At 36.1% G+C, this 14,297-nt stretch overlaps 1 protein-coding gene across 2 annotated transcripts in view; it reads right to left on the bottom strand.

Moving 5' to 3' along the window:
- Positions 1-14,297, bottom strand: part of prkg1b (protein kinase cGMP-dependent 1b) — a 144,275-nt gene that overhangs the window by 107,618 nt on the left and 22,360 nt on the right. For both annotated transcript variants that reach the window (XM_088917041.1, XM_088917040.1), the window contains exon 2: positions 11,313-11,479. In XM_088917041.1, the coding sequence (XP_088773167.1) occupies positions 11,313-11,479 (167 nt within the window). The remainder of the gene's footprint in view (positions 1-11,312; positions 11,480-14,297) is intronic.

The following is a 14,297-nucleotide window of genomic DNA, read 5'->3' as shown; positions in this document are numbered from 1 at the left end:
AATCACAGAGAGATTTGGAGAGAAACAGGATTGTGTTTATGTAATAAAGATTTAAACTGCAGTTACTGGAATCCTAGAAGCACTACAGAAAGACACACTAAAGATTAAAAATGACACTTGAGTTGCAGCATGGAAATACCACCTGTTAATCAACTAGATAATGCTGAAACATTCATGCTTTTTAACACAAGTCATAATCTAACCTGAAGAAATTTAAGTACTTCTTGATGGTGATCACCGCTTTCCTGAAAACACTTGGACATAGCCACTCTAACTTTTATTCTAACTGAACTAATCTTGGTTAATTCCTGCAAATTTAAAATTCCATACCGTAGTACAGTCAATTTCTGTAATATTAGACACTATTGTAATATTAGTCAATATTAGTGTTTTTGTACAGTATCTTAAGTGTTAGGACTTTAAAGGTCTGTCGTGTAGAGTAAAACCAAATGTACTGTGTTGTGTTCCTTGCTAGTTTATCTAACTATACACATGCTTTCCTGTCTCCAGGACTGTGTCGTCTGACTCTTCCATCATTCAGGCAGCAATGAAGTGCTGTGTAACTAGAAGGCTGTGGGATTAAATCTCAGGACAGACACTGTTGTTGTACCTCCAATTAAGGTACTGCACCTGAACTGGTCATCTGAAATCCGCAGTTGTATTAATGGCTGCAAAAGTGAGTCACTTTAGATAAAAACACCAGCCACTGAAATTAGTAATTTCCCATTTTCTGAGTAAAATGAGCTGTTTCTTGATGTTTGTGTGCGGTAGAACCCCAGCTTGTCTCTATGGATATGTTCTGCCATACTAATTAGACTACCAGATTATTTTAAAAAAACATCTCTGGATACACATACACAGTTCATTTGAAACAAGCAAATACATCTTTCTGAATCCAATCACCCTGTAAAGTTAGGACCATCTGCCAACAAGGATGCTGATGAACTATTTAAGATTTTCATTCTTTGGGTTGCTTAGCAACCAAATTCTTGTTAAGGCAGTTTGAAGCACCTTGTTCATGACTGCTTAGCTGGTCTTTGCCATTTTGGAGTGGGTGGAAATATCCAAAACCTCTCTGCTGTTTTTGAAATGTATGTCAAAAACTATCAACTTCATATATTTATCTTTGTTGGATGACTATTGAAGCCTTTTTTTCATTTTTCACCAAGAAAGGCATTTCTCTTTGTTACAATTTACATCAAGCTAATAGGTTTTGGTCAGTCTGGCTTATATTTAACAAAAATACAATTGCATAACATAAATAATATGATCAAGATCCAAAAAAAATGATTACTAATAATGAAAACCTAATGAGTAATATTTCTCTTAATCCTGAGAATTTTAGAAGACTGAGTTTCAATACTCTGTCTTACTATTTTCCTGCACCCATTTTTTACATTCTAAACTAATAAAAAAATATTAATCTGTGTTATAATGAAAAGTAAAATCATCATGATCTTAATACACTTGATTCTAAAAGTAGTAAATAGTTTATATGACAATAAAAATGATTCTCTCAATTCGAACTACTACATGTAATATTAAAATACAATAGCCAGTATGTGTTTTTAACAGATGTCTTACATTAAAATAAAACAGGTATTGAAAAGTAAAGAGGTATTTCTGCCATCAGGCTTCCAATAGCATAAAACTGTCAACCGAGTATTCATCTGTGACCCTGTTTCAGAGCAGTCATTTCTCTGAATTGAAAGATAACTGAATATCTATTTTAGATTAACTAAAGGAGAATTTTCCAAAACCCACACTAAAATGGATGAAGAGGAACTTAAGCAAGTTATCTGATGCTTTGAAAGAAAAAAAAAGAAAGAGAGTGCTACCTAATTTTGAACCCATTTATTTTGTTTATGAGTTTGTCTAGCAACATAGCTGAATTCCAGAGCAGAGATCACTAGAGAGTCACTCTGCTGTTCAGAAGGAAAGTGTCAACCGATAGACATAGTATACCCAATTTTCACAAAGATCTAGTCCTAATCAATGCCAACAATGAAATGTGGCATTTATTAATCGTTGAAAGGAATACTGAAGGTATTACTTCAATGAAGGGGCTTCTTTCAACCCACTACAGCACCAGCTTCCAACAATAGGTGTCGAAAAGTTGCTCTTTCAGGCAGTTTCTAAAGGGTTAATTGCCAACAGTAACAAAACTATTTTTGTTCCTGTAAAAACAGTTTAGCTAAAATCCTGTAGAGCCTGGAATGGAAAATTTGCCTTAATTTATTTACCCATTTACTTACATAAAAAGAAGTAGATTACAGAGTTTCAGTCATCAAACAAACCTCTGCAGATCTGACACAGCTTGTACAGGTGATCACCAGCAGGGTCCTGTCTAGCACAGAAATCAGCCAAAAACAACACAAATGGGGAAATAGGATTCTTGTCCACATAGCAGTTGGGAAACTCAATTCTAATGATGTTATATAAAATAATATGTTATATATTCTCTGGCACAGAGATGTCAAAAGGACCATTTCCTGTTTACTAATTTCTTAAGGTTTTATGCACATATGTTATATAACTAAACTCAGGTAGTCATAAATAGAAATCAAGTGGTTAGGTAAAAGGGTACATATGGAATTCATTAAACTTATCTTTGTTTTAGTAAAAGCTAAATATTTTTACCATGTTTCATAAGAAAGCACAATATTTAGATTCCGTTTTACACTTTAAAAGTCACATAATGCACATACAAAAATACAACATGCATGTGTCATTATTATATAGTACATGGAGGATTTCGTGACTAGGGTTTCATGATATGTGATTAATAATAATAATAATTGCTTACACTTAGATAGCGCTATTCTGGACATCCACTCAAAGCGCTTTACAGGTAATGGGGACTCTCCTCCCCTACCACCAATGTGCAGCATTCACCTGGATGATGCGACGGCAACCATATTGCGCCAGAACGCTCACCACACATCAGCTCTCAGTGGGGAATGAAGCCAATTCATAGATGGGGGTTATTAGGAGGCCACGATTGGTAAGGGCCAATGGGAAATTTGGCCAGGACACCAGGGTTACACCCCTACTCTTTTCAAGAAACACAAATTTTTAATGACCACAGAGAGTCAGGACCTCGGTTTTACATCTCATCCAAAGGACAGAGCCTTTTTACAATACAATGTCCCCGTCACTATACTGGGGCATTAGGATCCACACAGACTGCAAGCTGAGCACCCCCTACTGGCCCCACTAACACTTCTTCCAGCAGAAACCTTAGTTTTTCCCAGGAGGTCTCCCATCCAGATACTGACCAGGCTCACACCTGCTTAGCTTCAGTGGGGTGCCATTTGTGAGTTGCAGGGTGATATGGCTGACATTAGTTTTATGTTTGACCCAGCCTCTTTCCTTCTGTAGATATGTTTTATCATCAGGTAAAGCCTGCAGCACATTTTGTCAGTCATTCTGTTCTACCTTTAAGCTCTAATCAGTGCAAAAGTAAGAAAACATATTTTCTCCGGATTGTTTTTACTCTGATCACAGATGCACATATTGTAATATTTTCTTTTTGTTACATTTACTTTAATGATATTAAAGGGTTTTTATCATTTACTAACTGCTCAACTGATTCAATCCACATTGTTTTAACTTATTTAAGACCTATTTTGTGTCCATTATATTCTGGCTTAAATACAGGTATGGCAGGTATTTTGGAGCTCAGGTTGCTACGCTCTGGGTTTTCCAGTTATGTAGATAATAAAATACATTTATTATTGAATCAGGAAAACTTTAAAAGATAAAATTGTACATCTTAAGCATTTTAAATGTCCTAATGTTGCCAACTTTATTTTTCTGCTCAACAAAATGAAAATCATGCTTTTTTCAGTAGTCCCATTTAGTAGTTTGTGCCCGTCGATTTCACAGGCTAAAAACTTAAATGCCCTTAAATCCATCTGACAGGGTTATAACAAGGAGAGCTTAACGCTGATGACATTAATGGGTCTCTGAAATTTTAGAAAACAAGATGTTGAAAACTTTTAATTTTATTCCAAAAGAAAGATTTTTACATCTTGTGTGACACTGATGAAAATCAGTAAATAATCAAGATTGAATTGAACTTTAATTATAACAAATAATAAAATGTAGCTTCAGAAGTCCTCTTGTCTCTTAATCAGTAATAGTAAACTGGAAGCTTTTTCCTTAACGGCATTTGAAGAACTGGTTCCAAAAACACTGCAAATCTGTGCACAGTGAGAACAGGAAATGAAAGATTATAGAGAAATGTCACAGTTCATATCCTGGATGCTTCACTGCAATGGTGATTCAGTTTTTCCAATGACCTCTAGTCTGTTGTTGGTTCCATGTAAGTTTTAGTATTAAGACATATTACTTGAGTCAAATGAGTAATGGCTCCGTACAATGTCGTATTTCCACTGGATAAGTCCATACTCAAGCAGGCCCTTTTTCCAACCAATGTTATTTAAAAGAAACTAAAAAGGAAAGCAATTTAGCCATATGTGTCCTTTTTTACCCCAAACAGTGGGTAAAATCGAACACGTAAACAAGACAGTAACTTTTATAAATGCCTGTTGTGTTGTGTCAGATGACACCCTTGTTTCACATAATTTTTTATGCTACTACAGTGGCAGGCTGGTGTAATAAGCTGCGAACTGTAAATCTGTTAACCCTTCTCTTTTAAAATGTTCTTTACTTTGAGCTGCCCAAATCTTGGTGGGGTGCCATATTACCTGCTTTTAAGGACATATTGCTACCAATCAGATCCACAACCTTTTGAATGAAACAACAAAAACATACACATCCTGGAGGTATAATAATGAAACTGCCCTAGTCAGCGTTTTACAAGCCAGGGTGGAAAAGAAACAATAGGGACACAGGACTATTGAGACCTGAGCCAAATCTCTCCTACAAATGCTGCTGAGGCTGTTGCAGCAGAAGCTCATTCAAGCTCAGGGATCCAGGTGAAAATGGGTGTGGATTTCCTGTGTTCTACTTTATTATCAAGTGTTTATGAGATACAAACCATCATTCCCCAGGGCTGTTTTTTTCAACCACAGAAAAAAACAATGTACAGTACTGCTTTTCCAATAACACCACATGTAAACCCTCACTATGATAATGACAAAGAGCTTCCTGTAAGTGTTCATGAAACTCCTGACATTGAAAGATATGATGGAATCACAAGGATGGAAGGAGCACATTTAGTGCCCATTTTACATTGTATAAGTGTAACAAAGGCCTAAATAAAATAAAAATAAAAAAATGTACATTTCTGTCTCAAATAGGCTAAAGGAAATGTTTATAATTGTTTGCACTCGCAAAGTGCTTTTCACCCCAAAGGATCACATACAGGATGGGGTGAGGAGATAGTAGATAGTAGAGATAGCCAGGGGTCTGGAATACAGTAGGAAAGCAACAGAGCACACAGAACCAGTTAAATAAAAGCACTCCTTAAAAGAATGTTTTTACTCGAGATCTGAAAGAGCTCAGGGAAGGTGACTCCCTAATATCCTTAAGGACAGACTTCCAGAGCTTTGGAGCATAACAGGAGAAGGCCCAGACACTCACAGACTGCAGACAGGCTTGGGGGACAGATAGGAGACTGGAATTAGATGAGCAATGGTTGCAAGGAGGGGGGTAGAACAATAGTAACACAGACTGGTATTGAGGTGGCAAGCCATGCAGAGCCTTGTAGGTGAGCTTCAGGATTTTGAAATCGACACAAAAGCTGACAGGAAGCCAGTGCAAGGATTCCAGGATAGGAGTATTGTGATAACCGGCACTAGATCTTGTCAGGATTCTGGCTGCCCAATTCTGGACATACTGAAGTTTGCTCAGTGTGGATTTAGATACCCCAGAAAGTATGGCATTACAGCAGTCAATATGAGAAAACACAAGACACGAAAGTGTTGACCAGCTTTTCAGCAACATTATTGACAACACAGGACACAGTCTTGCGATATTTCTAAGGTGGAAGAATAATGTTTTGACAATATGTTACACAAGAATCTGGTGCAGGGAGGAGTATTACTTACTGCTCCAACTACTCCGTGTTCATCAGCACCCTAGTTTTCAGTTTTCCTCAGAGGTGTCTCATCAGGCTAAGTCTTGCTTACCTTCCAACATCTGACAAGATAATTATAAACAAGGTCCGAACACTGCTGTTAAACAAAGCCTACATAACACATAGCAAAGGAGTATGGCAACAAAAGACATAGGTATCAATAGAAATATGCCGAAAAATATTTTATGCAATGAACGGAACAGGATTTTCAGGAGGACACTACTGATGCGTCAGTCTGTTCAAGCGTCATACTGAGGCCTTGAAGGATAGTTAATGCTTTCAGAGCAGTGAGGCGACACCACCCGTTGCCTCACAGTTTGACAGTAGCTAAGAAATAACAGAAATTAGGGAGTGAACCTAAGATTGATGGATTATTAGAACATAAACGGTTTCCAGTGAAAGAGTGCACACCTTTGTTTGATGGCTGCTTGCGCAAGTGAAGCTCGAGAAACAAATCTGTAAAGAATTCTAAAAATGTATATTTTGTTTGAAAAATATTCAAATATTTTTTGGAGAACGAACAGTGCCTCCTAAATGCTTGCCTATCCATAAGCACTTTGCGACAGGCTCATAGTTTACACTTCATGTTGGCAGACTGCAGCAATAAAAAGATTAAAGGATTTAACCGTAATGGAAAAGTCGATAGCAATACAAGGTGATGCAAAATTCTTTTCAATTCACCTTATTTCCCTTTATATTCATCTATATTTTAAAACAAAATAGGTCTTGCTAACAAAGTTTTCAAATACTAATACAGCTTTTTGTAATCATTCCTACCACATTCAAAAGTAACTCCTGATATCAATCAAACAAGAAAGGCAACTCCAATGCCACCTATGAAGCATGTTATAAAGCTCTAGAAACCACCTAATTGCAGATGGACTTTGGCATTAGTGCTAAATTAACAATGCATGTGAGAGACACAGGATGGACATTATAAGGCAGTAAACCATCACATTACACATATCACATGGTGACTACCTGGTGATTACCGGGGTAACACACTGAGTCCATCTGCAGTAAATCAACCTCTGAAGCACTAACAAATGAACTACCACTGATTCTGAAGTGCGTCTCTCCTCCCTTTTTTTTTAATAAAGCAGCTTTTTGAATCATCCAATTTTACCAGTGTTGAATGTTAAGCTATTTCAGCATTTGGTTCCAACAGCATGTTCCTTTATAATCAGCATTGTATTGAAAAAGTGTTGTTCATTAAAGTACATTACCCCCATCATTCCTATACTGGCCAACAGAATGCTATATTTAACCAGATGAAACATGGTACCTACACAAGCCAGCGAAACCATTTTAATTTGTTCTCACTTTGATGTTGGCTAAAAAGACGTATCAAATATTCTCATGCAGTTCCCCTGTATGACAGCAGAACACTAGCAGCATAGAACTTTCGTTAAAGTAAGCAAACTGCTCTGAATCTTTGTATGATATAAATTAAGATAAAAGTTACAAAGATGACAGAAACAGAAGCATGTGAGAATCTATAGATGTCGGCTGGAACCTGATCAGGAAAGCTGTAGAATCTATCATTTTTTACCAGCCATACAATTTTATTTTATTTCCAAAAATAAAGCAGTAGAATTGCAAAGGGCAAATTACATCATGGAATAAACACAGTTCATCCATAGTTAGTCTTACTGGTATATGGGATTTTTGTAAAACCTTTATCTTTCTGAGCATTGCCTTTGAGTGGCCTGGCCTCTTAGAAACATTGTGAATTTCCCTCAGATCATAGATATGAACTATCACAGTGCCAGGAGTTCTAGTAAAGACTGCATGGAGAATTAGTGTTGAGCTGTGAAAGGCTAAATATCTTAAGTAAAATATTGGTGTTAAAACCAATACATCCTATAAGTATAATTAATCTTGAAAATCCAATATTTGTGAAATCAAGTCTATGTTTTCCTATAAGTCTTCTATTTATAACTCCAGCTTTCCCAGTCATGATTAATGCACTTCACAGGGGCTTACAAGGTGAATTTATTCTGAAGTGACAGACACTGGACAAAGAATCAATCCTTTTCAAATTACCAATCAATTACTCCAGGCTTTGAACTGAGAAAAGTGCATGAATTGCATCTACCCAGAGTTCCAAGCAGGCTTCTACCCACTTGCATTCACACCTATTTAAAGATGATAGTCATCTTGATCACCTGGAATCAGAAATGGAGTGCAGCTTCATGATGACCCCAAATAATACAAAAAGCAGCCAGGATACAATTACAAGGTGATACCAAGTAGCATAAAAGCTTTGTTTGCTCTTTCTTTTCTGATTTAAAAATCGTTAATATCCTGGAAAATTACAAAGCTACGACATTCAACCTTCCTTTGAACTACTAAGATGCAAGACACAGACACAGCCCTGAAACAATACATTTTCATGGTTTTTGAGCTGATTTTTCCAGCTGGCTCACAGACGTTCACAGAGGAGATCGGTAAAACAATGCAAGTCTCTTTCTTAAATGGCAAGCAGAAAATAACAGAGGAAGTGTCCTGCCACCAGAAAAGGTGACACAAAGCAGGCCAGCAATAAGAGTATGAGCATTGATTGTGGTGTTGAAGAAATGTATAGAATTCATTGCATGCCTTGTTAATTGCACAGCAAAGCGAAAAATCTCAAATGGAACAAAAACATTGAGAAAGAAAGCTAAAAATGTAATGGTAACAATATTTTTTTAAAAGCATGGGCATAATGTCTAAAACAAGCCTAAAAAATAGACAGTGCTATGAGGTAAAGAGTACAAAAAACAATTGCTCTTCCTGAACAAAAATGGAATCCTAAAAGATGGTGAAATACAAAGGTTTCTCAAAGGTCCAGGCAGCTACTTTAAGACAAGGAACAAGTAGGAGGTTTATTCCATGCTGAAAAGAGAAGAAAGAAAACACAACATTTCGGCCGTGGAGCCTTCTTCAGGTGTGAAGAATAATACTACCTAAAATTACTGTTAATGTGAATGGTGTGTTAGGTCTACAGTACATTGTTATTGTATAGTCAGGTCATCTCGTTAGAAAAGAATTGCATCATATTAGTCTCATTGTGTTTAACTCACTACTCACAGGTAGTATTATTCTTCACACCTGAAGAAGGCTCCACGGCCGAAACATTGTGTTTTCTTTCTTCTCTTTTCAGCATGTAATAAACCTATTACTTGTTCCTTTGCAGCCTACGCATGTTGACACAGCTACCCACCTGAACTACTTTAAGACAAGTGTATTTAGGTCAGAAAGTATGTCAGTTGTGGGTGCTTAGAACAAGCTTGCTGTATGGTTAACAAGCTAGTTGATATGGTTAGATTGTTACTAACTTAGAACAAGCTAACCATGTTGTGAAAGCTAATTTGCTGGAGCGTTTCAAAATGTAGTTTGATGAAGTCCTGCAACCAATAAGTGCCTAGCCATGAAACTGAAAATAGTAAGCATTTTATTCACTGAAAATGGACCATGAAAGACACTATATTCACACTGTCCATTTTCTAAAGCAATCTCAGCTGCAGGTCAGTCTGTACTTTGCAAAATGAAGACATGAGGAAATAGCAAAACAAATGAACAACTCAGCATTATTTTCTAAAGACTCATTGCAATTGCAGTAATCACAGAGTGGGAAAGAGGAATGTCACCTTTTTTGTCTGGTATGAGCTGAACTATACCCAATAAACAATAAAAAATGAATTGTCTCAACTCAGTATATGTCTGCATTGGATACTGGACAAGAACTGAAAAGTTTAATTTAAATTCAATACATATAACTTACTATCCGGGTCTGCTCAATTGAGAAATCAACAGAACAGAGTAGGTGATTAGGACTCATTGCCTGTGTATATTCAGCAACCCCAAATGATAAAAGTACAGAGTTCAGCTATTTTAAAGAAGCAGTACTCAGATAATTGGTTCTATCAATCAAGTAAATCAGATTTCCAAAAAGGAAGTTTTACCGTGGTGCGAGTGTTTGTGTCTGTGTGTACCCTGGGACTGGCATCCCGTCCAGGGTGTACCCTGCCTTGTACCCGTTGTTTGCTAGGATAGGCTCTGGCTCCCCTGCTACCCTGTTTTGGAAAAAGCCGTTAAAAAAAGGATGGGTGGAAATTTGTCACCCATAGCAACCATTCAAGGGTCCAAAAAGTGACAAATAGCTCATAAATGTAACCCACTTCTTCTTAAACAAAACATGTAGTGATCATTTCCTTTTATCTTGCTTTATGAAATGCAGTATCTTTAACCACAGTTTAGTCTTATCTCAAAACTTGAAACCCTAGCTCTTTTAATTTTTTTTTTTAAATGGAAGGTATTGAAAAGAAAGGATCTGGTTCATGTAGAATATTGCAAGCAACATTTCCTTTGAGCTGGTCTCTTTTAAATACCAAATCGTTGATACCTGACTTAGGCCCAGATTATATCAACATTTTTGACCTACATACAAGTCCCCAGTTATACATCTAGAGCCCGATTACAGCTTTTTCTTTGAAAGAGACTTCTGTTTACTTTCCAGATTGATGCAGGAACTATTACTCATTAAACAAATTTATAAATGCTCAATTGCTACTTTACCAAATCCAATTGTAATAAGAGCCAACACAGCAAGTTCCCACAAAGATTTTTCAATGCCTTGAAAAGTGCACCTTTAATTAAACAAAAACAAAAGCTTAACAGTATGTTTTTAGTATTATATGAAAAAAACTTACTTTAATCAAGATTTCTACAAAATAAATGTTTCTCTGATATGACTGATAACATAAACAACAATTATGTTACTACAGCTCAATTGAATTTCAGATATGCTGAATTTGAAGATACGCTAATGCAGTATATCTAGCAACTTTTCAGCACTAGAACACTAAGGTATTGCAAACAAAAGAGAATGCATTGGCTCAAAAAAACGAAGCTCAAAGTTACGTTATTTTATTTTAATGTAATTCAGAGTAAAACCAAAGCTCATTGAAAGTCTGTGCAAATTAGGAAGACCTATTATGATTTTAAACACTCCAAATTGATTTTCACTCTCATTTAAAAAACTGCATTTTGTGTTGTTGGTGTCTATTATTTTTGTTTTTGTACAAGAAACACCTGCCTTACCACAGTTTCAGGTATGTGTTCCTCAGTCAATATGTTCCCATTATTATTATTAAAGCAGCTCATGATAGCAAGTGAGAGGTAGAAAAGTCAGCTGCTCGAAGTTGCAAGACTGGTGATGATCTCAAATCAATGGCTTCCTAAGCACCTGGGAGGAAGTGAATGGTGAGGCAAATGAACATACCTTCCATGACATACACCAGGGACCCCACATCGCCTTCTTTAATGATGCAGCTGTCTTTTCCATATTCAACTGGGTACATGCAGTCCACGATTTCCTGGATCTGAGATAACTCAAGGTTTTTCATAAAGTCATTGTCAAGAATTGCTTCCTTGATTAATTCCTTTGACCTGTAAGCAAAGAAAAAAAAGAAAAGCGGCACTTTAAATCCACAATAATACACTTCAATCTGCGCAGTAATATAGCAAAGATATGCCCTGGTTGTTTTCCACTGTGAACCTCAACTGGAGGCTGTTTACCTAAATTGTAAATAAATTATACAGCAAGTACTGTACGTTCAGTTCAGCAGTTATGGATGATTCTGGTAATGCATCAAAATATTTTTTTCACATTATATTTTTTTTCTCCAGCATTGTTGTTTATTTATCACAGGCTTCAAAGTTCTTGCAATATGATAACAACTGAGAACAGTAAAGTTTTGGCTGAGCACAGCAGGGGACAAAACCATATCCTCTCCCTAACTATTCCCTCCTGTCAAAGAGGACAACAAGGAGCCAGGGGTAAAAGTATTCTAACGTGAAAAACATTCTGTATTTACAGAAGGGATTTAATCAGAAAGTGGGCACCTTCTATTAAATAATTCTACTTGTGTAAAAACAGGTCACATGAGAGGCCCAACCTTTGTGAAAATGATCTGGTTTGGGTTGCAGATTGAAGTAAATGTGACCTAGGGGAATATAACTAAGTCACTGTGCAGTTGTTGGAGGTGTAGTTCTGTGCCATCAAAACACATTTGCATCTCTTGGCTAAAATAAGCGCTACATTGGAATATTTTTTGTCTGGTAAAAGTCTCTAATATTTAGATCACCAAATATTCATAACAGAAGAAGTGCTGTAGTGGTTACCCCAAAAAACAGATGAAATTAAACAGAACATAGATCTTTCAATAAGATCTAATTTCAGATACCTCCTCTCATGACACAGAGTAAGGATCCTCTTCCTACCTGATATCTTTCACATACTGTAAGTCGTATACCTTAGTGTGTGTTTTTTGTATGTGAAAAGGAGTATAATATCACCCCTAGTAGTACTTTAAATTGTAGAATGATATTCATAGGTTGAATAAACTTATTCTTCCAGGCTATTTTGCACTTGCACATCCTCTAACCATTGTCTACAGAGATCAGGAGAACAATCAGGCAGAGATCGGGCCACCTCTTTCAGCTACAGTACATCAGTTTAGACACAGCTCTGGAAGAGCCGCCTACCTTTTTCAATACTAATTATACACTTGGGAGTCTCTAGTTTTCCAAAGAGGTTTGCAAAGAATTAATAAAATGTCTTATTTTCAGAATCTAGGAATAAGTCTCACTGGGATGTTAAATTCTCTATGGAGCTATATGAAGGAGGCCAATATTGTATCATTGAAGTGCCTAAAATCTCAAATACCTATTAAAGCCAGAATTAAAGGTACTGTCATTAAAATGCATAGCGAGAAATGGATTTTTCCAAATAGGTGCAAAAATGAGAACAAACACTTCCATTACAATTCAATTAGATACTGACTAAATACTGACCAAACTATTGATTAACAATTATAAGCAGGGCTGTCCAGTAGTATAGCTTTGTGCCTAGCAGAACCACCTTGATCAACTTCTAAAGGTAAAGGGGAAATCTGGAACAAAACTACAATCAAACATAAATTATACCATACTGCAAGTCTAAATGTCTCAAGTCACTGTGTAGTAAGTGAATATGAATAAACATATACATTATTCCACTCTGCCAATCTCAAAGACTGGTCATCATGGTGTAGCCTCTTTAGCCATAAAAAATGCCTTCCACTCGTATAAGAAGGACTGGTACCTGTACTGATGTTTTCTGATGCTTCATACCCACTGTAGCATCTGCGGACACAATTAATCAACCAAACATTTGGGCTGTGTGGAACACAGGGCAAATATGGTTTTGAAAAATAGACTAAGGGTTAGGGAACAAAACTTTGCGTTCATAAATTTTATTTCCACTTCCAATATTTTTTATTTTGGCCTCCATCCTTGATTGCTATTAAAATTAAATAATTTATGACTTGCACGCCTTTACCTAAGGGATAGTTATTAAGTACTGTATGACTACCTTAACCTAATGAATAGGTGTACATATACAGTTTGTGTTTAACAAAGAATAAACAAACCAGACCAATAAACATCTAAATTACACAATGCATTATATACTAAGTACTCAGGGGGGTTCACAAAGACATTAAAAAGTAATTTAACTAAACATCACAATGCAAACAGTATTAAAAATTGAATTTTGTTTTATTTTTTAGAGCACAGTGTATCAGTTATGCTACAAAACGCAATTGCTTCAATTATAGTTTATCTTACAGTATACAAAAAAAATATTTTTAGAGATCGATTAGTTACTTAGCACTTTGAACATGATAGATATCTAGAAATACAAATTAGATGTTGGGACTCCATAATAATTAAGCTCTTTTATTAAAAGCAAAACCATGTTAATTCCTACCATGTTGATTGAAACCTTTAAATACGGAAATGAGTAACCAGTCATAATTGTTCAGCACCCCCAGTTGGCATGCAAGGATATTTTGCTTGGCACACTGACTTCCTTTTGATTCAGAGTCTAATACCAGATATAATATTTATTATGTTTGCTCTGACTTTCAGATTTAACTTAATTTTTGAATAAGTTAACTTATTTTATAACAATATTGACAAGAAGAGGGAAAACACCAGTCTGAAGTCACTAAATCCTGTTTTAAACTGTGGATCACAAGAAAAAATCCAGATCTAATAATGCTTACAGTAGCGGCACATCAGTTTCTTTTCATTCAGCTCTCAGTTTTGATGTAAGGAAAACCTACCTGTGTTTACCGTACTTAATTAGGGATTGTTAAATATTTTGATATTCAAATGCTTCAGTCAGCATGTCTGCACTGACATGTGTTAAGATTGTATTTGG

Source organism: Atractosteus spatula, chromosome 5 (genome assembly GCF_055471065.1).
Source record: "Atractosteus spatula isolate fAtrSpa1 chromosome 5, fAtrSpa1.hap1, whole genome shotgun sequence".
Lineage (NCBI taxonomy): Eukaryota > Metazoa > Chordata > Actinopteri > Semionotiformes > Lepisosteidae > Atractosteus > Atractosteus spatula.
This window is presented reverse-complemented; position numbering and strand designations above follow the sequence as displayed.